The 25,856-nt window shown below is 45.3% G+C and overlaps 3 protein-coding genes and 1 long non-coding RNA gene across 24 annotated transcripts in view; 2 read left to right on the top strand and 2 right to left on the bottom strand.

The window, feature by feature from the left end:
* Positions 1–4,987, top strand: part of cnot1 (CCR4-NOT transcription complex, subunit 1) — a 35,046-nt gene extending 30,059 nt beyond the window's left edge. For 13 of the 18 annotated variants that reach the window (XM_064337369.1, XM_064337370.1, XM_064337378.1 and 10 more), the window contains exons 45-49: positions 223–435; positions 875–1,055; positions 2,056–2,188; positions 2,622–2,756; positions 3,785–4,987. In XM_064337369.1, the coding sequence (XP_064193439.1) occupies positions 223–435; positions 875–1,055; positions 2,056–2,188; positions 2,622–2,756; positions 3,785–3,863 (741 nt within the window). In that variant the 3' untranslated portion in view covers positions 3,864–4,987. The remainder of the gene's footprint in view (positions 1–222; positions 436–874; positions 1,056–2,055; positions 2,189–2,621; positions 2,757–3,784) is intronic. The other 5 variants (XM_064337386.1, XM_064337385.1, XM_064337384.1 and 2 more) reach the window with 1 other exon arrangement.
* Positions 4,988–5,065: 78 nt separating this feature from the next.
* LOC135255780 (N-lysine methyltransferase setd6-like) lies at positions 5,066–11,430 on the bottom strand. The gene is made up of 9 exons (XM_064337393.1): positions 11,256–11,430; positions 10,151–10,246; positions 9,668–9,812; positions 9,229–9,370; positions 8,830–9,024; positions 8,366–8,495; positions 7,527–7,707; positions 7,124–7,266; positions 5,066–6,507 (listed from the first exon to the last, which is right to left on the bottom strand). The coding sequence occupies exons 1-9, from the start codon at positions 11,280–11,282 to the stop codon at positions 6,175–6,177; spliced, it is 1,392 nt and encodes a 463-aa protein (XP_064193463.1). The 5' UTR covers positions 11,283–11,430; the 3' UTR covers positions 5,066–6,174.
* Positions 10,625–24,418, top strand: LOC135255783 (uncharacterized). 3 transcript variants are annotated; one of them, XR_010330266.1, is made up of 5 exons: positions 10,645–10,859; positions 11,382–11,582; positions 23,205–23,358; positions 24,105–24,244; positions 24,378–24,418. It is a non-coding gene; the product is annotated as an uncharacterized LOC135255783 (long non-coding RNA). The 3 variants fall into 3 exon arrangements; XR_010330267.1 differs by having other exon boundaries at positions 10,625–10,746; positions 24,105–24,418; XR_010330265.1 differs by having other exon boundaries at positions 10,649–10,859; positions 24,105–24,418.
* On the bottom strand, positions 13,328–23,357 carry LOC135255778 (cytochrome P450 2F2-like). Of its 2 annotated transcripts, XM_064337391.1 has the most exons (10): positions 23,196–23,261; positions 21,456–22,567; positions 16,851–17,013; positions 16,490–16,642; positions 16,022–16,182; positions 15,479–15,652; positions 14,887–15,025; positions 14,403–14,590; positions 14,053–14,194; positions 13,328–13,773 (listed from the first exon to the last, which is right to left on the bottom strand). In XM_064337391.1, exons 3-10 carry the CDS (start codon positions 16,933–16,935, stop codon positions 13,580–13,582), a joined length of 1,236 nt encoding a protein of 411 aa, XP_064193461.1. In that variant the 5' UTR covers positions 16,936–17,013; positions 21,456–22,567; positions 23,196–23,261; the 3' UTR covers positions 13,328–13,579. The 2 variants fall into 2 exon arrangements, with proteins under 2 accessions (XP_064193461.1, XP_064193460.1); XM_064337390.1 differs by lacking the exon at positions 21,456–22,567 and having other exon boundaries at positions 13,330–13,773; positions 23,196–23,357.
* Positions 24,419–25,856: the final 1,438 nt, after the last annotated feature.

Below are 25,856 nucleotides of genomic sequence, written 5' to 3'. Positions count from 1 at the left end.
ACAGCTGCAGGTTGTGCGTGTGTCCTGGGTGAAAGCACTCTACTGTGGCTCTGTTGCAGGACTTAATCAACACTGTTGATCCTGAGTGCATTTTCTAAATAACCTGAACCGTTTTCAGTGCTGCAGGGGGCGCTGCTCTCCTTTTTCCTCGTGCCTCGTGGCCGGTCGTAAGTTTGCGCCTGCTTAACACCCCTGCCGTCCTTCCTCCCCCCTCCCTATTAGGTGGACATGCTGAGCGAAATCAACATCGCCCCCCGCATCCTCACCAACTTCACCGGGGTGATGCCGTCTCAGTTTAAGAAGGATCTGGACTCTTACCTAAAGACTCGTTCCCCTGTCACCTTTCTGTCCGAGCTGCGCAGCAACCTGCAGGTAGGGGGCACCATTCTGGGTCCCTGGAAACATTTGCAGCAAAGTGACACATCTATAGACCAGGTTAACAATTTTTTAACTCTTTCATCAAACTTTTTTATTTGTTTTTTTCTGCATTGTGTTAAGTTGTGTTTATGCAAAATGCCCCTGTTAGTCAGATGCAGAGTTGGATTAGGAGTGTTTTAGTATTTATAAGACATTGGCAGTTTCTGGTTTATAGTTTATATCTGTCTGTTTACCTTCTTGCATGTAGCAGATACGAATTTAAAAGCATTTTGCTGTATGACAGTACTCAAAACTTGTACAGAATAATTCAATTTAGGAAGGAAATGTTTGCTATATTTGTTTTCTGCATTTTTAAACCGAAAATTCAGTTAGATTTAGTCACAGGGCTTCAGAGTAAGATGAAGGATTAGGGGAAATGGTCTGAAGGATTAGAGAATAATAAAGAGCGTATGTAATCAGGAGCTTTTTTTTGTGTGTGTGTTGACTGCGGCTTCAGGTGTCGAACGAGCCGGGGAACAGGTACAACATCCAGCTGATCAACGCGCTGGTGCTGTACGTGGGCACTCAGGCCATCGCGCACATCCACAACAAGGGCAGCACCCCCTCCATGAGCACCATCACCCACTCGGCCCACATGGACATCTTCCAGAACCTGGCCGTGGACCTGGACACAGAGGGTGAGCTGCGCGCGTGTACCTACAGCGACACCTGTCTCTACACCTGTCCTACCCGCCTACACTCCTACACCTGTCCCTACACCTCTCCCAGCTACACACCTACACCTGTCCCTACACCTGTCCCAGCTACACACCTACACCTGTCCCTACACCTACACCTGTCCCAGCTACACACCTACACCTCTCCTACCCGCCTACACCTGTCCCAGCTACACACCTACACCTGTCCCTGCACCTACACCTGTCCTACCCTACCTTCCGTCCACACCTGTCCTCACCTACACCTGTCCTACCGCCTACACCTGTCCCTACACCTACACCTGTCCTACCCGCCTACACCTGTCCCTACACCTACACCTGTCCTACCCGCCTACACCTGTCCCAGCTACACACCTACACCTGTCCTACCTGCCTACACCTGTCCCAGCTACACACCTACACCTTCCTACCCGCATACCTGTCCCAGCTACACACCTACACCTGTCCCTACACGCCTACATCTGTCCTACCCGCCTACACCTGTCCCAGCTACACACCTACACCTGTCCTACCCGCCTACACCTGTCCCAGCTACACACCTACGCCTGTCCCAGCTACTCACACCTACACCTGTCCCAGCTACACATACCTACAGCTGTCTCAGCTACATACCTACACCTGTCCCTGCTACTCACACCTACACCTGTCCCAGAAACGTAAGCCTACACCTGTCCCAGTCACACGTCTCATTGTACATATGGTTTATGTGAATAATATAGACTGTGTGTGTGATGTGAGCGATACGTGTGTGTGTTTTAATATGAAATGTGTGGGGTTTGTTTGGTGTGCACAGTTGCCTGTCTCATAAGGGCATTGTGCAGTATAAAAGTGCCTGCGCACTGTGGCTGTATTTATGTGCCGGTGTCCTTGTGTTGTGAGGATTGCAGAGCCTGTGGAACTATAGCAGTGCATGTCCTGTTCTGTCTCCCTGTGTCTTACTTTGGGCTGTTTCTGTTTTCAGGGCGGTACCTGTTCCTTAATGCGATAGCCAATCAGCTGCGGTATCCAAACAGCCACACCCACTACTTCAGCTGCACTATGCTTTACCTGTTTGCCGAAGCCAATACAGAAGCCATTCAAGAGCAGATCACTCGGTGAGCGACTCGATTCGGTTTTGTCTGTGTAACACTTTATACTGAGAGACAGACATTTTTCAGAGGAAACCAGAAGGATAATTTGAGAAGTATCTGGCCTGAATCCCCAAAGAGCAAGCAACTGACGTTTAAATGAATAAATAAACACTCGCTAATGGAGAGAAACCTCGGGAGGAACCCACCTACAGAGGGGGGAGCCCATCCTCTGCTGGCCAGGCCTGGGGTACCTTGTTTTTTCTGGTGGACAGAAGTACTAGACTGTAGTAATTCATGTAACAGCCTCCATTAAACCAAAGGCAGAACCTAGTAGCCTTCAGTCTAAACGCTCAAGTGACTTGATTTGTTTGTAACATTCGTGGTGAAGTGCTTGAGCAACTCTGTAACATTGGTGGCTAATTGCTCGAGTGACTCGATTGGCTCGTTTCTGCCACAGGGTGCTGCTGGAGAGGCTGATCGTGAACAGGCCACACCCCTGGGGTCTCCTCATCACCTTCATCGAGCTCATCAAGAACCCCGCCTTCAAGTTCTGGAACCACGACTTTGTGCACTGCGCACCGGAGATAGAGAAGTAATGCCCCCCCCCTGCTTTATCAAACTCCGCTTTGCTTTTATTGTGTTGGGCAGGGTAACAGTCATACCCCCCCCCCCCCTTTTTTAATGAGTGTTTATCACCAGCAGTCTGGGTGTGAGTGGTAATAAGCACATGTGACTGGTGCATATTGCAGCTCACTCTGTCTGTGTGAGGTCACAAGCACTGAAAACCCTTCTGACCTTTTTATGCTGCAAAGTGAATTGTGATGTCATAATCGGGCGCCAACGCCAATGCAGTGGATGTTCAGTGAAATGCGTGGGGTGAAGGAGGCGGAGCAAATAATCAAGCAAAGCTTTAAGTGAACCAGAAATTACCTGGATAGACGTTTGGCAGTTAAAGTTGCTCAAAACATTTAGAAAAGAGGGGGGAGACAAGTTGTGGAAGTTATCAGATTTAAAAGTGTCTGTGGCATTACTAATTTGTGCTGTATGTAAGTTTGTACATGTGTAATGTGAGTGTGAGTGCATGCGTGTGCGCATATGCTCTCCTGCCTGTGCTGTCTGGGCTGTGTTGCAGTGGGGAACTGGGTCTGTAAGGCTGTGTGAGGACAAGCAGATCAGAGCTGCAGTAGCCCTGTGCAGGTTTATGGCCTGTAGTGCTGGGGGGATGAGCAGGTCAGAGCTGCAGTAGCTCTGTGCAGGTTTATGGGCTGTAGTGCTGGGGGGATGAGCAGATCAGAGCTGCAGTAGCTCTGCGCAGGTTTATGGGCTGTAGTGCTGGGGGGATGAGCAGATCAGAGCTGCAGTAGCTCTGCGCAGGTTTATGGCCTGTAGTGCTGGGGGGATGAGCAGGTCAGAGCTGCAGTAGCTCTGTGCAGGTTTATGGGCTGTAGTGCTGGGGGGATGAGCAGATCAGAGCTGCAGTAGCTCTGCGCAGGTTTATGGCCTGTAGCGCTGGGGGGGATTAGCAGGTCAGAGCTGCAGTAGCCCTGTGCAGGGTTTGTGGCCTGTAGCACTGAAGAGGGAAAGCTTACTGACTGCACACTTCTTCCCTTCCTGCCCCAGGTTGTTCCAGTCGGTGGCTCAGTGCTGTATGGGGCAGAAACAAGCACAGCAGGTGATGGAGGGCACCAGCGCCAGCTAATCCGGCTGCACCCTAATCGCCACAGCCCCGCCCAAACCCCTGCCCCTGCCCCCTGCCCCGACGACTCCCAACGGTGCGCACACACACACCCACACACCCTGCCCTCCGCCCAGCGACCGCACCGGCCGGCAACCGACACAGGACACGCCCAAGACACACGAGGTCACATGACTGCCTCCGGCGGACTGCTTTCAGTTTATTGGCCAGGAAAAAAAGAAAGAAAACAGAAAAAAAAGAAGAAAAAAAAATCATTAAAATTTAAAAAATTAAAAAAAAAAAAAAAAAATTAAAAAAAAAAAGAGAAGGACATGCTGTGAATATAATTTGGGAACTTTAATGTAAATAAAAAGGGAGTAGACGGGCGTCTCACAACTGGATGGTAAGAAGAGACGGCATGCTAATCTGAGGTCACAGACCAGGGTGGGGGGGGTGGGGGTGGGCGTGGGGGTGGGAAATGCTCAAATTCTGTACAGTGAAAGGCAGCTGCTGATTAGAGTTCCATTTTTGGGGAGCAAGCCAGCCACCCCAGTCCTCCTCAACCCCAAACCCCCCCCCCCCCATCCCCATCTGGTGGGTCCCACAGCTCAGTCTCCCCCAAGAGGATTTCGTTTTTTGCCTTCTTTGAAAGATTGGTTTCAGTTTGCATTCAGAGGCTTGTGAGGCGTGGTAAAAAGCCTAGCTCTGGTTTGCTTTTTTTAATTTGTGGGGAGGAATCGTAAGGGGGTGGGGGGGGAGCAGTGCACTGTTCTTTTATCAGAGTTTATTCCAGGCTTTGTGTGGTTGGGGGGGAGAGGGGAGGGGGTGGACAAAAGTGCAGGGTGGGGTGTGTAATTTTTAAACTTGGGGTAACGGGTTCTCCCTGATGCTTGTAAAATTGTGGATTACAGAAATTTCAGATGGGTTAAAATCTTAGTTTGTACAAAGACCCCAAATTGCAAAACTTAAAAAAAGAGAGAAAAAGAAATGGACCAATACAGCCCCTTTTGTAAGGATTTTGAATGTTTTGTAAATGTATTGGTCCACGTGTTGTATTTTGTAGTACTTTAGTTTTGCCTTTAGTTCCTGCCACTTACTTCCTGTATGTATGCATTCTGTAGTTAACGCATTAAAAGTCTTGAACTGCATCTCTTTCGGTTGCTACTTTGATTGTTGTGGTGTGCGATACGTTTTGGCCCTCCTTTGAGCTCACTGAAAAGCCGGGACATGTTTCAATTGAATTTTATTGTTTAAAAAATAATAGAAATTGTATAGGTACACACAGCACTTTGATCTACTCACAAAATGGTAGTCCAATGCCCAGTCACTTGACACCACCCACTTTACAGTTAAGGTCACTTTCATCAGCAACGGCTCCACTGAAAATCCTGACTTGAGCCAACATGGCGGCATCTGCATCGCAGTGGCCACAGCGCGAGTGGTTTAGGAAGGTGGAGCTTGGAACCAGGGGGGGCGTGTTTGAAGCAAGGAATTGGTCTTGTAACCTAAAGGTCACAGGTTTGATTCCTGGATTCGACACCACCTTTGTCCCCTTGAGCATGGGACTTACACAACTTATATATACTGAGGTTAAGTTCCTCTGGATAAGAGCGTCTGCTAAATCCTGTAATGTACTGTGTATCGCTGAGTAACTGTCCCAACTGTCTTAACTAGTTGCCTTAATTGCCATAAATACAAAAAAAGTATCTTAAAACACAATGCTTTCAATCCACGGATTAAGATGACTAGTGGAGAGCCTTGGGGGAGATTGCTCAGACATACACCCAATGGATGTTTTATACAGTACAAAACACAAAGCAATATGCTTTCAGTGATGGAGCACATTCAAAACAAGCACTACAGGTCTTAACCTACTACAGTGAGGTTTAGTTCCGCTTCACCACACACAAGTGGTACAGTGTTATATGCAGGCTCACTTCAGGTAAGCACTCACAAGGCTGGCAGGAGTCCAGACATTCTTTCCACAGGAGATTATAACCCAGTGGGGGTATACAATTTTGGGAAAGAAATGTGGTAGCGAAAAAAAAAAGAAATTAAAAGCAGCGTGGATTGACAGTACGTGGGATTTGAATTATGAAAAACCCTGAAATCCCAAGGTTCATGTTGAAACCTGTTCAGTTCTTTAATGTTGAGAGATACGGTTTGAAACGAGACATTATGCGATTTAAAAAAAAAGAAAAGAAAAAAAAGCCTGCCTTTGAAGGGTGTTCAGTTAACAGTTCACTGCGGATGCTCCAGGCCTGTAGGGGGCAGTCAGGACTGGGTGAGCTCCAGCAGGTTTATGCAGGATGACCTCCGGACCTGCAGGGGGCAGTCAGGGCTGAGTGAGCTCCAGCAGTTTGTGCAGGATCACCTTCTGGCCGTAGCGCACCTGCAGGGCGTGCCGCTCCCTGCTGCTCAGCCGGGCGTAGGCCACCCGGTCCTCCAGCAGCTCCTTGTCAGCCCGGAGGTCCCCGCGGTACGAGTCGAGGGTGAAGCGGGCGGCGGCGTGTACCAGCCGCCTCCAGGAGGGGGCGAGCTGGGGCATCGCCTCGAAGGAAAGGGCCCGCATCATCTTGTCCTCTTCGTCGTCCTCTTCCTCCTCCACCTCCTCCCAGCCCTCGTTCTCCTTCCACTCCTCGAACTCCTCCGACGGCATGCTGAGGATCTGGAAGGAGCAAACGGGCGTGTTCAGCACCCAGTGTGTTTAGCACAGGTGTGTTCAGCAACAGCATATTCAGCACCAGTGTGTTCAGCACCAGCATGTTTAGCACCAGTGTGCCCAGCAACAGGCGTGTTCAGCACCAGTGGTTCAGCAACAGGCATATCAGCACCCAGTCTGTCCGCAACAGGTGCGTTTAGCCCAGTGTTTCAGCAACAGGCATATTCAGCACCGCTGTATTCAGCACCAGGTGTGTTCAGCACCATATGTCTTCTGTACCAGCCGTGATGAGCACCCACACCAGCCGTGATCGGGACCAGGCGTGTATCGTATGGTGTTAGCCTCACGCTGCGCCATCTGGCTGGTTTTTGTGGTTTCAATCGGTGGCCAATTTTAGGCTTTGGAAGCAAGGGGGCAGATTCTAGCCAATCAGTGACTTAGATCGCTTAAGTGCAAAAGCCAGCAGATACAGTGGCCCTCCAAGACTGCACACCAGAGCTGAGTGGCGGACCCAGCAGCAACATTAAAACAGGAGCACACATCCCTGTAGCGACTTTCAAACAGGGAAAAAGTGCTCTAGCATTTATGACGCATGAATGGAAATTTTATAAGTCGTTCGCACCTTGAGCGTGTTGTAGAGCTCCGTGACCGTCAGCACCCCTGATTGGCCGAAGATGAACACGCCCTTCTCCCCGACCATCTCCATATCGCACAGCATACTCCACTTGTCCACCAGGAGGCGCTGGTCATCCCTGCTCTGTGTGGCTGCACCAGGACAACAGGGACAAGCCATTTTATCAGCCTGTGTCACAAGGGCGAGAGTTTTTTTTTTTGTTTGCAGACTGCACACCAGTCTCGTGTGTCTAGACTGGTTTACCTTCAAACTCAAGTATGTAAACAACAAAAAATATATATATATATTTGAAATTATGTGGACTTTTGTGTTTACACAAAATAATAATGTGCCCCTGATTCACACTGTGGTGTCCTGACATCACCCCGCTAAACTCCCCAAGCCCCTTCACCTTGGACGGCCGCTTTGTAGACGTTGGACATTGGTATGTCCGCGGTGTCGTTGCTGTTGCCGGGATACGGCTCGGCGAAGCCGTACATGTGCAGCAGCTGCCAGTTGGCCATCTCTCCGTACGTGTTGAAGACCTCCTCCCCCATCGCTATGCGTCGCACCGACACCATCTTCAAAAGGTCCTGGGGGATGGAGACAGGAAGACCCGTCTGTCATACCAGGTTACCATGGTAACCGCCATTCACAACCCTTGCTGGTGTTCCCCCCCCCCGAATTATAAATCCCCACCTGAGGTGAGTCAAAACCAAGCCTACTGGCTGAGAAAATGGGCTTCTTCAAACATCAGGGAGTTTTGTGATTGTTTTTACTTAATTAAACAGAAACTTCTCTACCTGACAGATCGAGAGGGAGGAGAAGGTCTACTGGACAATATTGCATGATGCTTTCCATGACATCATTAAATAATTTCAACATGTTTTATTCCAATGCATGATGCCGAGAAGTCAATGTATTGTAGTGCAGGTTTGCATCTGTTTTTGCATCAGAGCTTTTATTTGGCAAAGATGCAGCCGACTGTCTGGTAAAACTTCACTCTTTCACTCCCTGATGAAGGTTTTACTGACACATTTTTAACTGTTCATTAGAGCTGGCCATGTAATATATATGTTACATTATTTTTTTAAGCACAGAATATTGCCTTGGTCCTTTATCTTATTCCATTTACTCCCCCGTGTTCATTACTGAAACCACCGATCACAGCTGATATTGAGGGGTGAGTGCTGATGTCATCAAGATGGTGGGGGGGTATGAAAGTGCTGACAATGTGGGCGTGTCTCTCACAGGCGTGAACTCCAGATGGACGCAGTGATTGGACACGTGGTTCAGCATGTCGGCCATTGGCACCATCATGGGGAAGTTCGGCTCCTGCTCGACCTCGTCCTCATCCTCCTCCGGAAGAGGCTCCTGAAAACTGCAGAGAGAGAGAGAGAGAGAGAGAGAGAATAAGGAAAAGAGCAAGTGTGTCCAAGAGTGGGGATGTCAGAGTCAGCAAGACGAGGGAGTGAGTTTTGAACTGTAACATACATACACAAAATTTAACATCAAGTGCGATTCATCAGCACCTGTCAAATGTTTGCTCAAATCTGTGAGTTACCAACGTTTGATTAAATCAGGCGTGAGGCCAGGGCACAAAATGTTTCTGAACACGAGAAACTTTATTTGCGATCGTCTGATGAAACGGAGCCTGAGAACAGCGAGAGGGCACTGTGAGAGTTGTAGTTTTTTGGGAGGCTTTTTGTAGTCACCTGTAGGCCATGACGAAAGCCACCAGGCTGGTGTAGAGCTGCAGCGTGTGCTTCTCGGGGTCCCACAGGTCGGGGTGCAGGCGCATGAAGGGCAGGACGATGTCACTGTACTCCTTCCGAATGTTGGCGAGGTCCGTGTCCACCGCCTCCGGAACCCCTGTGCCCTGGAGCAGTCGAACCCGCTCCTCTTCGGACCTGCCTCCCCCGTCCCAGGACGAACAGGAGAAATGACACCACACACCAATCAGGATGCCACTTTACAGCAGAGCCCCACAAAGGGAAGCATCATGCAACTATCCACAAAAACGTCATTATCGTAATCTAGAGTTGAACTGAACCCGGAGGTTCTCCAACTGAAACAGACCACAGAAATAAGAATTAAATGTCAGTGTCCCTCACCAGAACATGGGGTGGTCCAGGACCTTGAAGTCAGGCCAGAGGGACAGGTAGGGCCCCCAGTAGGATTCGGGAGAGGTGTACTCCCACATCAGAGCCATAAGGAGAGAGACCCACCCGGACGCGCTGTCCAGAGAGGCCTTAGCTTGGGCAGAGCAGAGAAGAACACGGCAGGTGTCCTGAGACAGGGGTCTGAGACGCACCGTTGCATTGTGGGAAACAATTAAACCTGGTCCCATGTCCAGGTTAAAAATGAGAATTCATCTTCTCTCAGCTGTGCTCGCAAGCACCTCTACTGCTATACTGTACATTTCGAAAGTCAGTACTACGGTACTGAGTGCACCAGGTAAAGTTCCTTAAACAAAAGTACAGTTATCATGAAAGAGACGGCTTGGTACAATACAGACAGAAGCCTATCCACTACCTGAAAACTAAGCCTTACCTTCCTCCAGGACAGCTTTGACCTTGGTGGTGCTCTGAAACAGGACAGCGGCCCGGGGAATGGAGAAGACGACCTCTCCCTCCTCGATGTCCCCGCTGGCCAGCATGCCGTACTCCGCGACCGTGCCCTCTCGGCTCAGGTACACCTGTAAGGGGAGGGGCGCAAAGCTCCAAATTAGCACTGCCAGGGTTTCTACCGCACAGAGCCTCAGTGTTCAACAAGGGGTCCTTAAAGGTACCGTAGGGGGGTCCCTGGCCAGACTTCATATGCAATAATGACTGTATATAGACTTATAAAAATATTTCAAATTATTTGCCCTAGGAATTACAAGAACCCGTATTTGCATCTTAGAAATCACAACTCTTTCTATCCTTGGAATTACAAAGGCTTCTAATTAAGTAAAAAGTAAGAGTTTGTGGTTTTCTGAGGGAAAAAACAAAACTCACATCACTGAATGTAGATGGTACTGTAACTCCTGCTTACCTTGTTACTGAGCGTCAGACCAATTTTATCACACCAGCGCATGAAGTTCTTGAGAGGATCCTCTGACGAAAGGTCTGAGGTTGAATCTTCATCCACCTTGATGGACGACACACATACTTGAAGGTTTCGGAATACATACAGCACTGCCACTGAATATGGACTGGGTTGATTGGATAGGGCAACAACAGGCAATGCCTGTTGCATTTAGAACGGCTATAAGAAGAGCTTTAATGACATCAATCTTCATGGATGGAAAGCCATTGCTGTTTACTACTAGGATAGTTTACAGATTATGGATTATCCAGAGGTAAGGCTCTGAATTACTGAATCGGTCATCAACTCCAGAGGTGGAAAGTTCAGGGGTCAGAAAGCAAAAGTCCTACCTGTTTCTTCCACCCATGAGCTCAGCCAGCTGATTTCACTAATTAGTTCTACCTCCTGACTGAAGAATCAGTGTGAAGAATTGTGCCAATTAGAAAATCCGGGTGGTTGGAACAAAATACCGGGAAGGAGCTTTACGTTCTGAACCTGGGTTTTCCACCTGCAGCTTCATCCACACGGTGCTTGTCATGACGTGAGCAGATTATCATGCAATTGTACGTATGTGACGTTACTATGTTTGCAAAGTTAGCTCGTTTTTGGTGCACGCACACTCCCTGGTTGTTGAATGTTCATAGCCAGGTGCAGTACTGTCGCTCATACAGCTCAGGTAGATGCACTGTTCTCACGCACTGCAAGACGTTCTTTGCACTAGCTAGCTAACGTAATGTCTTGTAACGTACCGAGAGTGGATTACTTTGACAAGGATATTTGTCACCTAAGTAAACACTTCAAGTACGTTAATAGCTAGCACTAGCGAAGAAGCCAACGAAACGGGTAATCAACGAGCCAGATCTACCAAGCATCTAAACTGCTGAGTGGCAGTTGTCTTAAGATAAGAAGCCATAACACCATTTTACGAAGTCATGAGGGCTAACTAGCTATGTAGCCAGCTAGCCGCTCGGGAAGCAGTGTTTTGTATCATGTTAGATCATACAAAATCAAGGACATATGGCCGCTTTTCCAGTCAGTGTAACATCAGAACATTTAAAAAGCACATACAGACCTTTGGTCTTTTTGCTTCTGATGCCATTCCTACAGCGGTATTTTTCCTGTCAAGTTCTTACTCTGTCTTTGCATTGGTTTCCACCCAAGTTTCTAGCTAAATAGTTTGCTTTCTGTGTGTTGACAGAAATCACCTCGAGACCACGTGGTGATTCACACGTGGTTTGTGTGCCACACTTCCGAGTGCTCGCAGAAGCTTCAGCGTTCTTTCTTTGTTCCGTTGATGCCTGATCTACGTCCAGCGTAGCCGCTCAACTCCCATCCGCACAACAGCAACTCACACTGTATACATATTACAGATGCACCCATCTAGGATCAGCCACTAAAGGTAACTACTTACTTCATGTACTTTAATCGTGAAGCATGTGCCACTTTCAGACTTCTAAGTGGTATACCCCCATTATCTTCTACATTTTACAGAGGGCTCCTCATTAATGGAACTTACATGGGGCACGTGTTCGGGCCTGTGCAGGTTATCAACTTTGTCATTTTTAGAACTTTAACGTTCTTGGATTAACATTGTTATTTTAATTTATTTAAAATTTATTTTTCAAACAGTGCAACTCCTTTTCAAACAGTGCAACGTGGACCATATAAATCGAATCACTGTTCAAGTGTGGTCTGATTCCAATGTATGACTGTAAGCTTAGGGTTGTAACTAGGCAGCTGTTTCGTAGGTGACTTAGGTTCATTAACTGTCTTAACTACTGCTTGTATTTTTTCCATAGACTGCGTTGTTGCCGTTCTTGTTGTTTAGTGTTAATCAGTTTAACCTTCAGGGTCCAAGTTGAACTATGCGGTTGTTCCCTGCACTTGGACCGGTACTTCTCTCTAGGGGTTTCGTCATACTTGTTCCTGGTTATGGTTATACACTTTGTTGTATGTCGCTCTGGATAAGAGCGTCTGCTAAATGCCTGTAATGTAATGTAATGTAATGTAATAATTGAATAATTGAATTAATGAATACTAAAAACTCGTAAAAAAAAACCTCCAATCCTCAATTGACTCCCATGCAGATGTTTCCAATTTCGGACATTTCATATTTCAAAATGCGAAATGAGATTCAAAATGCTTGAAATTAGAAATAAATCGCTTTGTTTTTACTTTCTCACTGCCCTCTCACGTACGATGAATGGCACGCGCCATTTCCCGCTTTTTGCTGACGTCTGAAGACATCATGCCAGCGACCAAAAAAAAAAAAAAGGATACCTCTCTGACATGGGCTATACCACAATGTAACTGTGTCTGACCTGGAGTCTTGTGGCATTTTTTGATCTACTGGTGAATATATTGGCTTCTGAGGAATGCTTTTCTGTCATGATGGCTACAAGGCAGTTTTTCATTGAAGGCATACTGTGCAGGATTTTTACCAAGAAAATATTATAAAATAACCATGCTAAGGCATATATCTATGATGCACTGGCAATCTCTGTGTTAACGCACCTTCGCCAAATACCTGCACCGTTATCTGTATTTGTTATTTTAAACTTGTGTTCAGGACGTTTCTGTGTCCTGTGGTGCTGTTTTCTGTGTGAGGAGGGGTGGGTGTGGCTGCAGAGCTGGCCAGCACAGGAGTCCAGGCACAGCTAAGCCAACAGGGGCTCGTTCAAGAATTTGGGTTAACCTTGGAATTGCTTTTCCTTGGTGGCGAGGAATAATTATTGATAAATTGCTGTAATTTAAGAAAAAGGGAGTTGGAGAGGGAAAGATAAGATAAGGAGACGGGGTTTTGGGGCATGGTCCCCCATGAGATACTTTTTTAAAGAAATTACTCTGAAATGGTTTATTCTGATGAGTTCTGAGTGTAGAACATTACTTTATTCAACTATTACAAAACCAAGAATAAATCAAAACATGTTAGCGATTGAAGACCTGTACACGTATAACATTTTAAGAAATAGTAGTAGATGCCTGGAATTATAAAACTGCCCTAAAGTGCTTTCTTCTGCCATCCATTCTGCTTGACATAGCTAGCTAGTTAATGTTAGCCAACTCATTTCCGCTTACTTAATATAACAATACAAATGAATAAAAAACATGAAGTAAAAAACAACTGTCCGTGGCCTGTCTTAATCATGAATATGAGAATAAGGGAGGCCCCTTCTTGATGGGAGGGGGTTGTGCGCTTGCAGCGTGTAAAAGGCTATTCTTGTTGACTGGTTTGGTATAGAGAGCAGTGGATAGTTGGTATATTTTGTTAAATCGTACACGGGGGTCTAGAAAAGGGGGTCTCATTAAGATCAAATTCCTTGTTAAATTTTAGAGTGGGGACCAGGTTATTTATATATAGCCTACATATTGCGTCACCAGCTATCCCAACATGCATCACTTCCCCGGCTTTTCCCTCAGTCTGACCCCCAGTCTGTAGGGTTTGGGTGTCTGGGTGACCCCAAAAACAGGGGTGTAGTCAGGCACACCGCTGTCCTCGGGCCAGACGAATTTGAAGCGGCGTAGGAGTGTCACAAGAATCAGGAAGAGCTCCATGCGAGCGAGACCCTCTCCCAGACACACCCGAGGCCCTGAAACACACACACACACACACACACTGTGTATCACACCAAACTGTCAAAACCAAAACATGTATGAAGTTCCAACATTACAATTCCCAAAGGCAGTTCCTTCACTGTTCTGGAGGAGAGGTAGGGGGCCGTGTTCTCAAACTTGTTGCGCCAAGGAACCCTGCCATTTTATGGATCGTATTCACACGCACATACAGACAGAGCACAGCTTCAGTGGGTAATGATACTGGGGCCTGTGTGTCTATGGCGTGACGGGAAGCGTCTTGAGTCTTCCTGTACCTGCAGAGAAGGCTTTGAAGGCCTCTGGCTTCACAAACTCTCCCCGATCGTTCAGGAAGTTGGAGGGGTTGAAGTCGTGGGGAAACTTCCACTGGCTTTCCTCACTCAGCACGGAGGACAGGTTGGGGATGATGACGGTTCCCTGAGGCAAGAATGGAGAGAACGATAGAGTTGACTCCGGGGAGGGCGAGAAGTGGAACGGTTGTGAGGTTGCAAAGCCGAGGAGATGGGGGGGGGGGGGGGTAAAGCGAGCAGTGTGTAGTCTCATACTCAATGCCATTCTGCCTACGACTCCTTTCTTCGTCTAGTAGCTTTTTGAAACAGGCTAAAAGGATGCTTGGTGGCCTCACCTTGGGGATGTCGTAGCCCATCAGCCGTGTGTCTTTGGTGGTGGTGTGGAAGACGCTGAGCGGCACCGTGTCTGCGACTCGCTGAGCCTCGTGGGTCATGGCCTGTGTGTAGGGCATCATGTGTCTGTCCTCGAAAGAGGCGTGCTCCTTCTCCCCAAGCACCTCGTCGATCTCCTTCTGACACCTCTCTGGAGACCACAGGCAGAGATGGCACATGTCACTGAGCTGGGAGACATCTCTGAAGTTGTGTTTCCCTAACACATTAAAGCATGGATACTCAAATCTGGTCCTTGAACCCCCCCCCCCCCCCCACTCCCCCAGTTAATTAACTGAGCAATTAGTGCTACTGATTGGCCAGACAGTCTTCCCACCTGACTCCAAAGAGAGGGTTGGAAAACCAGCAGTTCTCAGCCCCTCGAGGACTGTCATTTCAGAAACAGGGTGTTTGTTAATGTTTGGTAAAAACCTGAAGTCCGCAGCTTACCCTGCACGTGTGGGTGAGTCATCAGATACAAGAGGGTGGTGCGCAGTGTGTTGGAGGTGGTGTCTGTTGCGGCAAAGAGGAGGTCCAGAAGGAGGGCAACCATCTGGCTTTTGTGAAAGCAAATATTGCTGTCACCTTGCTGAAAAAAAGGGGGAAAAAATCCTTAGTTTAGAATTAATTTATTAATAATTACATTATGTATACAGTGCTTTCCAAACAGTGTGCACAAAACATTTTCAAAATGCATACTACAGAAACAATTTAAAGGTATTGGAATGTACAGTGAGCTCCATAATGTTTGGGACAGACCTATGTTGATTTGGCTCTGTACTCCACAATTTTTGATTAGTAATCGTACTATTCACATGTTGAATACTACCCTGTAATAAAATCAGAGAAATTGCACTTTAACCACATGTGAATTGTCTGATTATAAATCTAAAAATGTAGACTACAGAGCCAAATCAAGAAGAGAAAAAAAAAAGTCTTTGTCCCAAACATTACGGAGGGCACTGTACAGTTGAAAACATGGCAGAAAAGGTGTCCCCACTGCACCCCTGAATGCCATGGGTAAGGATGTGTGCGGTCGCACCTTTTCCATTTCATTCAGGTAGCAGTCGATGAGGTGCCTCGTCTCCACGGAAACCCAGGATTTCTCCTGCTGGCTCACGATGCCCAGAACGTGCTCCCGCACGTTGCTGTAGTTCCGAAAGATCCTCCGGAATGGCAGGGGCAGGTTCCGGAACAGGGGCACCGTGTCGTATAACTGCAAGGAGAAGGGAGCCTGTCGACATTCCGGTGTGACTCAATCAGTTTTCCGCCCCCATTCCATCGTTTCGACTGGTCGGGAATCTGACCATCGCTGATGGCGCATTCGTCTTCCTTATGAATAGTCTCTTTCCCAACCACCAATCAGTTATTGTGTTTGAAAACCACTTTGGCAGATGATAATTTCCACACTGAGGCGGTAACTGCGAGTTTGGGTGTATGTCAACACACACGCTTTAAACTTCAGAGCGAAACCCCATTTGCTATGTATGGAAATTCATCCTTTCAGTGTAAAACTGTTTTCAAAATTAATTGTTTTAAATAAATACTGGGTTATGAATGTGATGCCCTGATGTAACGCTGTTACCATAGTCCAGGGTCCGTTGGTAATCTTCGAATTCTCCTGCATCATACTGAGCATGGCCTGAAAGCGTTCATTCTCATATTCGTACCGAGACCCAAACATGATGGAGCATATTATGTTGCACGTAGCGCTGCAGAACAGATGCTGAGGATCCATGGATTTTCCTGTCAAGAGACGATTATTACCAGTCGTCACCATTACCTTCGTAAATATGGCCCATTATTATAGTCCAGTGGTCTCCAACCCTGGTCCCGGAGAGCTACAGGGTCTGCTGGTTTTCGTAGTGACTCTGCACTTCATGGATCAATTAGAGCACTCAACTCACCTGGTGTCTTGGGTCTCAATTGGGTGCTGATTTTAAGGTGAAAACAAAAACCAGCAGACCCTGTAGCTCTCCAGGACCAGGGTTGGAGGCCACTGGTATAGTCTTTGCTACAGACTAGTGCTCATTACCAGACTAGTGTTCATTACCGATACTTCTCTCTAAGCATGTGCTGATGTGCAGAGTCTCTCCCAGAATCCTCTGCTCCATGGACCGTTTCCCCAGGCCGAAGTTATGCAGGGACATCAGGGCAAATCTCCGGTGTTTCTTCCAGCTGAGCCCATAATCAGCCAATATGACACCTGCAGTGCGGGGATGCACCTGTCACGAGTAATCCAGACCACTTCCTGGAATGTCTTTTTTTAACACAAAACTGTTGATTCCGTAACGTGGGACATCTTCCCAGAGGTCAAAAAAATATAAATGAGGAGAAGGGCTAACCGCACCGTTAAGGGTGGAATGACTGCCCTGGTTAACTGTCCGTGCGACAGGTGTACACCAAGGAATTACCTTCGCTGCCTGCAATGTGGTTGGCCATCAGGTCTTGGGGTCGTCCAGCAAACTCCACAGACTGAGCGACCAGTGCTTCCTTCATTGCCTGCAGACCGTTGAGCACCACAGCTGGCTTGCTCCCAATATAGATGCTGTAGACCTTCCCATAGCGCTCCGACAGCTTGCATTTGTAATGGAAGATGGGAACAAATCATATGCTTATGTAGTGATGTTTGGTGGGGTTTATTCAGAATGTATAAAGTTCAACAACCAATCAGAATTCTGTACATCTGGAGAGCCCAACTTAGTGAAATAACATAGACACGACAATGGTTTGAAAAAATGATATATATATTATTGACTCTGATAATTAATATATAAATAAGATAATTGAAAACAATCATTTTCATAATATATGATTCTTAATCAGATGAAATTATAATTATGCTAAGTATAGAGGTTGACAGTACTACCGTTTAACAAAGGTTACTTTGTGTTAGTGACACGCTGCTCAGTGTTATGTGGTTAGTTCATTTAATCAGTCTCATAAAATGTTTCACCAAGATAAAACAACAAGGTCATGGAATTTGCTATTCTAGACCAAAATGTGCAAAATAAAACAAAACACAACAAATAGCAGTAAAATGACCCAAATCAGGTATTGCAAGTTTTATGCTATCCTATTGTTTGATGTCAGTGTTAGATTAAATGTGTTTCAATACTAAATTAGATTTGTTTATATAATTTAGGAAGAAATAAAATGCCACAAATGCAATTGTCTTGGCAAAAAAGCAAAAATGGATTTGCTCTTTTTTTAGTTTGCAATGAAATACTGAGAGATCCCGTATGTTCCAGCTTTCACAGCATATCTGATGCATGAAACAAAACCACTATTAAGCTACCAACGAACGCTTGCATTCTTAGTGTGAAATATCCTCTGTGGAATTTTTAAGAGTTCGATTTATTCCGCCGTACTTTCGTAAGTAGAAAAATAAATGCAGGAACGTCTTCGTTTCAAAATAGGTCGTTTAATGTAGCAAAGGAACTAGTGGGTCTGTTACCCAAGTACAGATAAACACAGAACCAACAAATTGGTTTCATCCCAATTTGTTATTGCGTTATCATAATGTGTCCAATTACGTGCTTTTACTGTCACAATGAATTCTTGTATTCTTGGAAACTGTCTTCCACCCTCAATAGTGTGTTCTAAATGAAGATTCACTTGATACTTTCCATGTGTCCTCTGTTGTGAACGCTTCACCATCTTTCCACCTGTCTGATGTCCATTCAGTGAATCCAACATCAACTGCGTGTATTGTCCTTGACACATTGTGTGTTGTTTATGAATATGATAGGAATGTCCCACTTAGTGCTGACTTCCAACCTGTTCCTGAATACCAGGAGCCTCGTCCTCATCACGATTAATTCTGTAGGGGAGAGAAAGACCAAGTGTGAGTGTATATTCTTATGCAGTTTTAATCATTTAAACATTGACATTGGTATCAAGTTCAGCTTTGTTATATAATTTGCATTGGTCCCAATGATATCGGAAATAGTGTATTGCCCTACCCCGCTTTTGCATCACCAATTTCAAATTTGTTTCACCAAGTTTGTTCATAACTTCTTATGAACCTTCTCAGTTTGCTTCCTAGCCTCCCCCTTTTAAATTTTTATTATTATTTTTTTTTAAGCATCCCCGATTTAGAAAGTCACTGTATGTGGGGTTGGACTGTGAAAGGGATTCTCAGAGCCTTTCTGGCTGCTCTGCTCAGCATGTGCCTTAAACATAGACAATAGGTCTGTGTATGTAAGAGTGCCTTCAATCTGTGGCTGTTCTGTCTGAGGCTGCTGTGCACGCAGCTGTTTTGGCCCTTTTCCTTCCATCCCTCCTCCTTTTGACCAGCAGTGTCGCTTGGAATGGCCAACACGCTTGCAATTGGCACACACACGGGGGCTTCTACACTCATTCTGAATGTGACCTGGCTTCCCACAGTTAAAACAATGAAATTTGGCCTGGCCCTTATTAGATGCTAGCACAGCAACCCTTTTTCTAGAGCTCTGTTTAGGGCTCAGTGAACTGAGTTGCGACTCATTCCACACAGTTAAACAGTCTTGGATATCCCTGCCTATGTGCTGTCTGACTGGCTGTACACCCAGTTCTCTATTCAACTGTAACAATAAATGTTGGCAAGTAGGCGAGACGAGATATTTATTGATTACCAAACTCCAAAACATTGGATCGTCACCTGTTAGTAGTGCTCTGTTCCCTCCACCTATGTTTCGATTGTACACAATCACAAATGTTCTAAGAAAATCAGTGGGATGCTGCCCTTTCTTAGGTACAAACTCAAGAATTTTATCCATGTCAGCTATAACGCGATAACCCACAGCCTCGCTCATTAGCCTTAACCTTGCGTCATGATTGGGGAAAACAACAGGGTTTCCCTGACCCTGTATGAATTCTAACGGAATAGTAACCGATGTAGGGAGCACAGATTGCAATAATTTACAACAGTCCTTGTCAGTTAGCGAGTGTATTCGCTGCAGCGTTTGCACCTTTTCAACAACTGCGGTCGGGTCACTAACTCCGTCCCACGTGGGAAGTTGTTGTTGCAGTGTAATCAACTCTGAAAGTGTAAGATTGCGATCCACCTGTTGATCTGCATATTCATATGTGATAGCCCCATTGACAGGATTTTGTGTTGCGCTTGTACGAACTCTGCGTGTTATTATTGGTGCGATTTTTGTGTTTTTTGTCCCGACTGATTTAGTTGCTTTTTGTGATGTAGAACTTCTAGAAACCAACCTTCGGCAATTGGAAATAAGTGAATTGGTAATAGATGCATTACATTCTGTCCCCCCAGTAGGCCTATGAAACGCCAGCTCCTCATCTAAAATTTCATTATCACTTCTTTCATCATCCACATCTAACAAAGGAGCTGTTTGGCAGTTTGTCTGTCTGACTTCCCATTCGTCATCATCAGAACTGTATACTGACTCACTCTGCTCCTCTAATGTCCTTAAAATCACTGCCACTCGCCGTTTCATTATGGTATTTGCAAGTTTTTGCTTTGCCATTTTTCTTTCAGCGACCTGAACTTCTGTACAATCGCATTATCCTTATTATCCCCAGACACATTCCATAACTCTTTATATGCCACCTGAGCATCGCGTAACTGTCCCTGCGTTTTAACCAATTCTGCAGTTGTGGTACTCAATTTCTCCCTCAACTGGCAAATTTCTTTTCTAAATTCTAAGTGTGTTGTGGCATGTAATATACGTTCTGCAACAGATGCTTCCAATTTCCTTAAATTTACCTCCAGTGCTTTATTCAAACTTTCAACTTCACCTCGCAATTTAAGAACCTCTACAACTTTATCGGTCAAAAACTTAATTGTTTGGACCATAGCCATCACACAGTTAGCCTGTCTCGTTTTCTCATTTTTCTCATGTTCATTGCGCTCTTCACAAGCAGTCTGAAGATATTCAACAACATCCACTTCCTGTGGTACGTTATAAGAATCCTCCTTACAATGTTTGGCCAACCACCTAGCGGCCCACGATTTCCAACCATTCACTGCCATTCCTAAACTCCTGTACAATGGACAAACAAACTTTTGGTACTTGAAGTTGTCCAAGGTCTGTGCAACTTTATACAAGCCCCTACCTAGAACACTGTACACATGTACACTCAATTCTAGCCACTTGTATTTTAAAACATTACACAATTTTCGTAACTATTCCTCTACAATATTACATACATAAATATTTCATACTCACAAATGTACGTGGTCCGTTCCGTGCCTTCAAGTCCGTTTTTCCTTCAGCGTTGGCAAATGGCTTCCAAAACAGTCCTCTTACTGTAATCCTTTCTTGAATTCGGTGTCAACGTAAAAAAGAAGGTCTCTTCTGTAGGCCAGTGTCACACGCGAATGTCAGCCTCCCCAGTTTTTTTTTTTTTTTTTTTGAAAAACGCAACAAGAACGACGGATTTGGGCTGGCTCGCCAATAATGTGGAATTTTTAAGAGTTCGATTTATTCCGCCGTACTTTCGTAAGTAGAAAAATAAATGCAGGAACGTCTTCGTTTCAAAATAGGTCGTTTAATGTAGCAAAGGAACTAGTGGGTCTGTTACCCAAGTACAGATAAACACAGAACCAACAAATGACGGAGACAGTGATGTTCCTTCAAGGAAACAAAGGGCCAAATGGTTATCTTAAACACATCACGGGGAAAGGGGGGGGGGGGGGGGGGGGGGGGGGGGGGAGGTAATCAGACATTGGGGGGGAAGAAACAAGGTGTGGGGGAGTTGGACTGAAGTAGGGGGTAGAGGATATCACACAGTGGTACTGCATATCAAAGTGAGACAATTTGACTGGGCAAGGGGGTAGAGGATGTAGCACAAAGGGTGTGATTAAAAGGTCAATTTAACTGAGTGTGGTGGTAAACAATCAATGCTATCTGTAACTGGCCCACTACAATGTGAGACACCTCAGAAGGGTAAAATGTGGCTCCCATGTTTTCCAACATCCTCATTTTAAAATACCACCTATAACCTATTTAAAGACACTCAATTTCAAAAATGACGTATATAACTGAAATATTTCGAACAGTAATACTTACATAGCGATGATGAAATGTTATCTGTGTTCAGTAGATAGAGACAGAGAATCAATGTTGTCGTTTTCCTCTTCTGACTTACTGCACCAACAAGGTGAACAAAACTCGAACACTGAAGCTGAACTTGTTTAATTTGTGATAAACTGTGCTTGTCGAAAAGCAGGCAGTGTTCTTTTGGCAAGGATTTTGTATTTGTGCTTATAGCCCTCTTCATCCTCCGTCATGGTTCAAACTACAGGAGCTCATGCGTCACTGTTGTGCTCTCGAGCCACACAAGTTCAGCTGTTTTTCTGCGAACTTGTCTCCTTTGAATTCTTCAATGTAACGGGCTCCCATACTTTGGAAGATTAATTGGGTTGCACACGAGGTTCCACCAGTAGAGCTATCACCTCCGTCTCCGCCATCTTCCAAACATGTTTCAGTTTTCTCGAGGAAGTAACGGAGGAAGCGACTACGCGGTCAACATGCAAGACCTGTCTTCTACAGTCTGTGGTTCTGTCAGATATGTAGTGCTTAGATTATGGCCTTAGATAAGGAAGCAGTGCATTTGACACAATATTATATTGTTTCTAAGAATGTGGCCTGGCCTCCCCATCAAAAGCATCAAAGCAAATATAATTGGGGAAATTTAAAATCCACTGACCATAATCTAGGCAGACAATCTATGGGTCTCGCCTCCTTAGAAGAGACAAACCAGAAGACGACAAGACACCATATTGGGGGTCGGACACCCTGCGTGCAATTTCCCATTACTTTAAGTCTGAATGCAATCTTCAGGTAGGCCAGTCCTTGTCATAAATTAGACTTAGCCCTCTTCCCTTCTCTCCTACACCTTAACTCGGCATTACCCAATAGGGCTAGGTATTTATGATTGCCACAGGAAAATGTTGCTGTTTGTTTCGCCTTGTGCCTTGTAGAAGAAGAGTTTTTCTCTTTTCATTTTGGTGGTGGTTCCTTGGTTATGTGTTTTTAGCTGATTTCCTTTCATCCTGTGGCACTTAAATTGGAAGTGGGTGATACTTTGGCAAGGACTGGCTTATCTGTCTCTCCCTCACCATCTTTTCTGGTGTCTCATAATCAATTGTTTAATGTTTTGTTGTATGTCTTCTGTCTGCCTGCATTCAATAAAGAATGTACGATTTTAACGCATTAAAATAATTGACTGTTTTGTAGCAAGTTCAATTAGTTAATCTTAAAACCTGATATAGAGCTTGTTTGACTTGTTGGTTGATTCCACCAGTTTTCTGTAGACCTATCAATGAATTTGGCGATTTAATCGATAATTCTAATTTTAAACATAATTATTAAATTAAATCAAATCAAATATATTTTACATGTAGGTTAAGTGAGGGTTCTAGCCCGCAATATCGCTTGTGTTCAGTATTCAGAGTGCTGGACATTTTAACGAGAGCATTGACTGTTGGAACCGCTGGATTCAGAAAATAATCATATTTTTAATTAATCCTTGCTTGTCCCACAGTTCTATCATGCTATACTACAAAAAGTACAAACGGTATACAAACAGTGTGTTGCGCAACAAACAGTATGTCCCCGATTCAAGGCATCGTATCAAATTCTTTTTCAAAAACTTATTTTGCCCTTTGAGCAAATCAAAAACTTACTATATCTACTAATTAAGACTTGATTACAGCTTGTCAACAGTACTAATGGTTTTGTATACAGACACACACATGGTGATGTGCACAATGGTGTACTCATTCATTCATTTGCATTTTACTCTACCTTCTTCAGGTCTTGTAAGGGATTGCTCATATTCAGCTGCAGCAGGTTTCCGAATAACGGGAGAGGCAGTGGTCCAGGGGGGAAGTGTTTGGGCCTCCGGGTTCTAAAGAGGAAGAAGAGGAGGTAGAAGCCAATCCACAGGAGAATCAGTGAGCCCAGCATGGTGACTACTGCTCTGGTGGCCTTTGTATCTGACAATATATAGAGCTGCCCCCCCCCCCCCCCCCCAAAGAAACACACACACAGACACACACACACACAGTAGGCAGTGTTGGACTGGTTCCCTGGCTCTGTTACAGAACTGACTCCTGAAGTTGTCTTTTTTGTTTGAAGTTGGCTTCGCTGATGTGGTGACCATGCATTGTATTCGTTGTTAAGCTATGCTACATAATTCTTATTTTCACCTCTCTCCTCTTGACAAAGTAACTGTCACTACCATCAGGAAATGGGGGGTTGGGGGGCTACTTGTTACCCCTTTGGAATGCATCCATGCCCACCCCTAATGTGGGAAGGAAAGGGAACCAGCACCCACCTAAGAGATACAGACTACCCTGTTCACACTGATCCAATTAGCACCGATTAAACCGTTTGATAAGTGCCCCAACCTGGGGACCATGGGATTGATTCTCAGTGAAGCTTGCAAACACCTGTGGTTACTTGAGGTATTACAGTTTAGTGAGCCTCTGGTGCCAAAAAGTAAATTTCCCCATTGAAGTCTATTCAAAACTATACAAATTTACCCAGGCCAAATGAAATTCTTTCGGACATTACTTTTAAACTCTGTAGCCAGAATGTGACATTCAGTTTTAAAATATTGTGACCTGTTCAAAATAATGAAACTCAGTGATGATGGGTTGATATTTACCAATGGATCCCTCTCATTGCTGTCTTCATCACTGTCCCGTTCAGACAGGAGATGATGGCTCTTCTTTCAATGAAAAACAGCTGCTCGGTTATCTGAATGACCTCCTCGCTGCTGGAACAGACACCACTTGCCAACACACTCCTCACAGCCTTTCTGTACCTCATGACTCACCCAGATGTTCAGGGTGAGTTCTCAGTTGTGTTCCTATGGTTACCTGTGCATGAGGCTGAAATGCGCACAGCTGCAGCAGCCTTTAAGGTGGAGAACTGTGTCGCCCAGCTCAGTGACGTGTGCCGATCTCTACCCGTGGTCTCCAGAGAGGTGTCAGAAGGAGCTTGACGGGGTGCTCGGGGAGAAGGAGCAGGCCACAGGCCATGATCAACGAGGTTCATGGAGTCTGTTATTGGCGATTGTTAACCAGTGAAAGTCAAGGAAGCCATTATGAGGCTGAAAAATAAGAAAATAGTCAGAGATACAGGCCCAAACCTTAGGCTAACCAAAACCAACTGTTTGGAACATCATTAAAGCCGCGTTTCCACCAAAATTACCCGGAACTTTCAGTCCCAGGAACTACTTTACCAGGAACTAAAAGGTTCCTGCAGCCAATGGTTGTCTGCGTTTCCACCGGGGTCTAAAGTACCGCGAAGATTAGGCAAATTAGCCCACTGACGTTGTCGTCGGTCCATCTGTCATATGATTTATTCTGTAACCCCATACTACCACCGAAGTAGCCTACATTATTTTCTAATAACCGGGACAGCCCGGAGGGGTTTATTCCACTTATATACAACGGGTTACCAACAATGACTATATATGGTTACTTTTGTATTTATTGATTTTCATATATCCTCTCAAACACATTCATTAACAGCAGAAAACATGCACACGTTGTAAACAATTTGCTGTTTTATTACTTTCTCGTCGTCAATTCCATATAGGCTAATCGCAAAATGACAAGAATAGAACGAAAACTCGGACTTGCGTGAAAATGTAAATTAGTAGTGGTACAGCCACCGTTTGCTTTCCTTCGAAGTTACTGCTAGCCGAGCAGCGATGCCCTCCAGATGCGAACCATGCACCATAAATGAGTCCATAATCTTCCTGGTCTTTTCGTGGAATTGAAAAATGGCAGTAAAATTGAGTAAAATTACGGCAGTCTGAAAAAGCTAAAGGGAAGATTACTAGAATTAACCTGTTATTTTACCCGGATAAAAAGTGCGGAAGGTGATTTCCAGTTTGCTTGTACTGTATCACCAATGTTAATTATGCAGAACTACCGCATACCTCACATAACTGTATCAAACGTTTTGAGTCAATTACAACGGGCTAACAAAGAAAATCCGGAAGAAAATATTCAGCAACCGAATTAATCCGTTTGAATGTTTTGGTAGCCTACGTAATATGCTGTCCCAGCACGAATGCTTAGCATTTTATAAAACGAATACTAAAGCAAGAAAAGAACAGAAGAGCACACGTTATAATTCCAAGACGTTGACAGGCTATAACCAAAAGTAGGCTACTGCGCCGCATAACATACAAGTTTGATTTGAAGTTATTATGAAAATAAATTGGTTTGCCGCTGCATATTTTCAAACATGGCGGATAATGGCGGAAAATAAATACAACACAAATGCTACGAGTACTCGACCAATCAGAAATGTTCAGCGCTGCAAGCTCCACCCAAAAGGTTCCTGTACTTTCGGAAAGTACTACCCCCCGAGCAGGAACGTTTTGGGGGGTAAAACAAAGCCCCCAGAACTAAATTTAGACCCTAGTTCCTGCGGTGGAAACGCACT

Source organism: Anguilla rostrata, chromosome 5, assembly GCF_018555375.3.
Source record: "Anguilla rostrata isolate EN2019 chromosome 5, ASM1855537v3, whole genome shotgun sequence".
In the NCBI taxonomy this organism is placed as follows: domain Eukaryota; kingdom Metazoa; phylum Chordata; class Actinopteri; order Anguilliformes; family Anguillidae; genus Anguilla; species Anguilla rostrata.
Note: the sequence above shows the minus strand (reverse complement) of the source record. Positions and strands in the feature narration are given on the sequence as shown.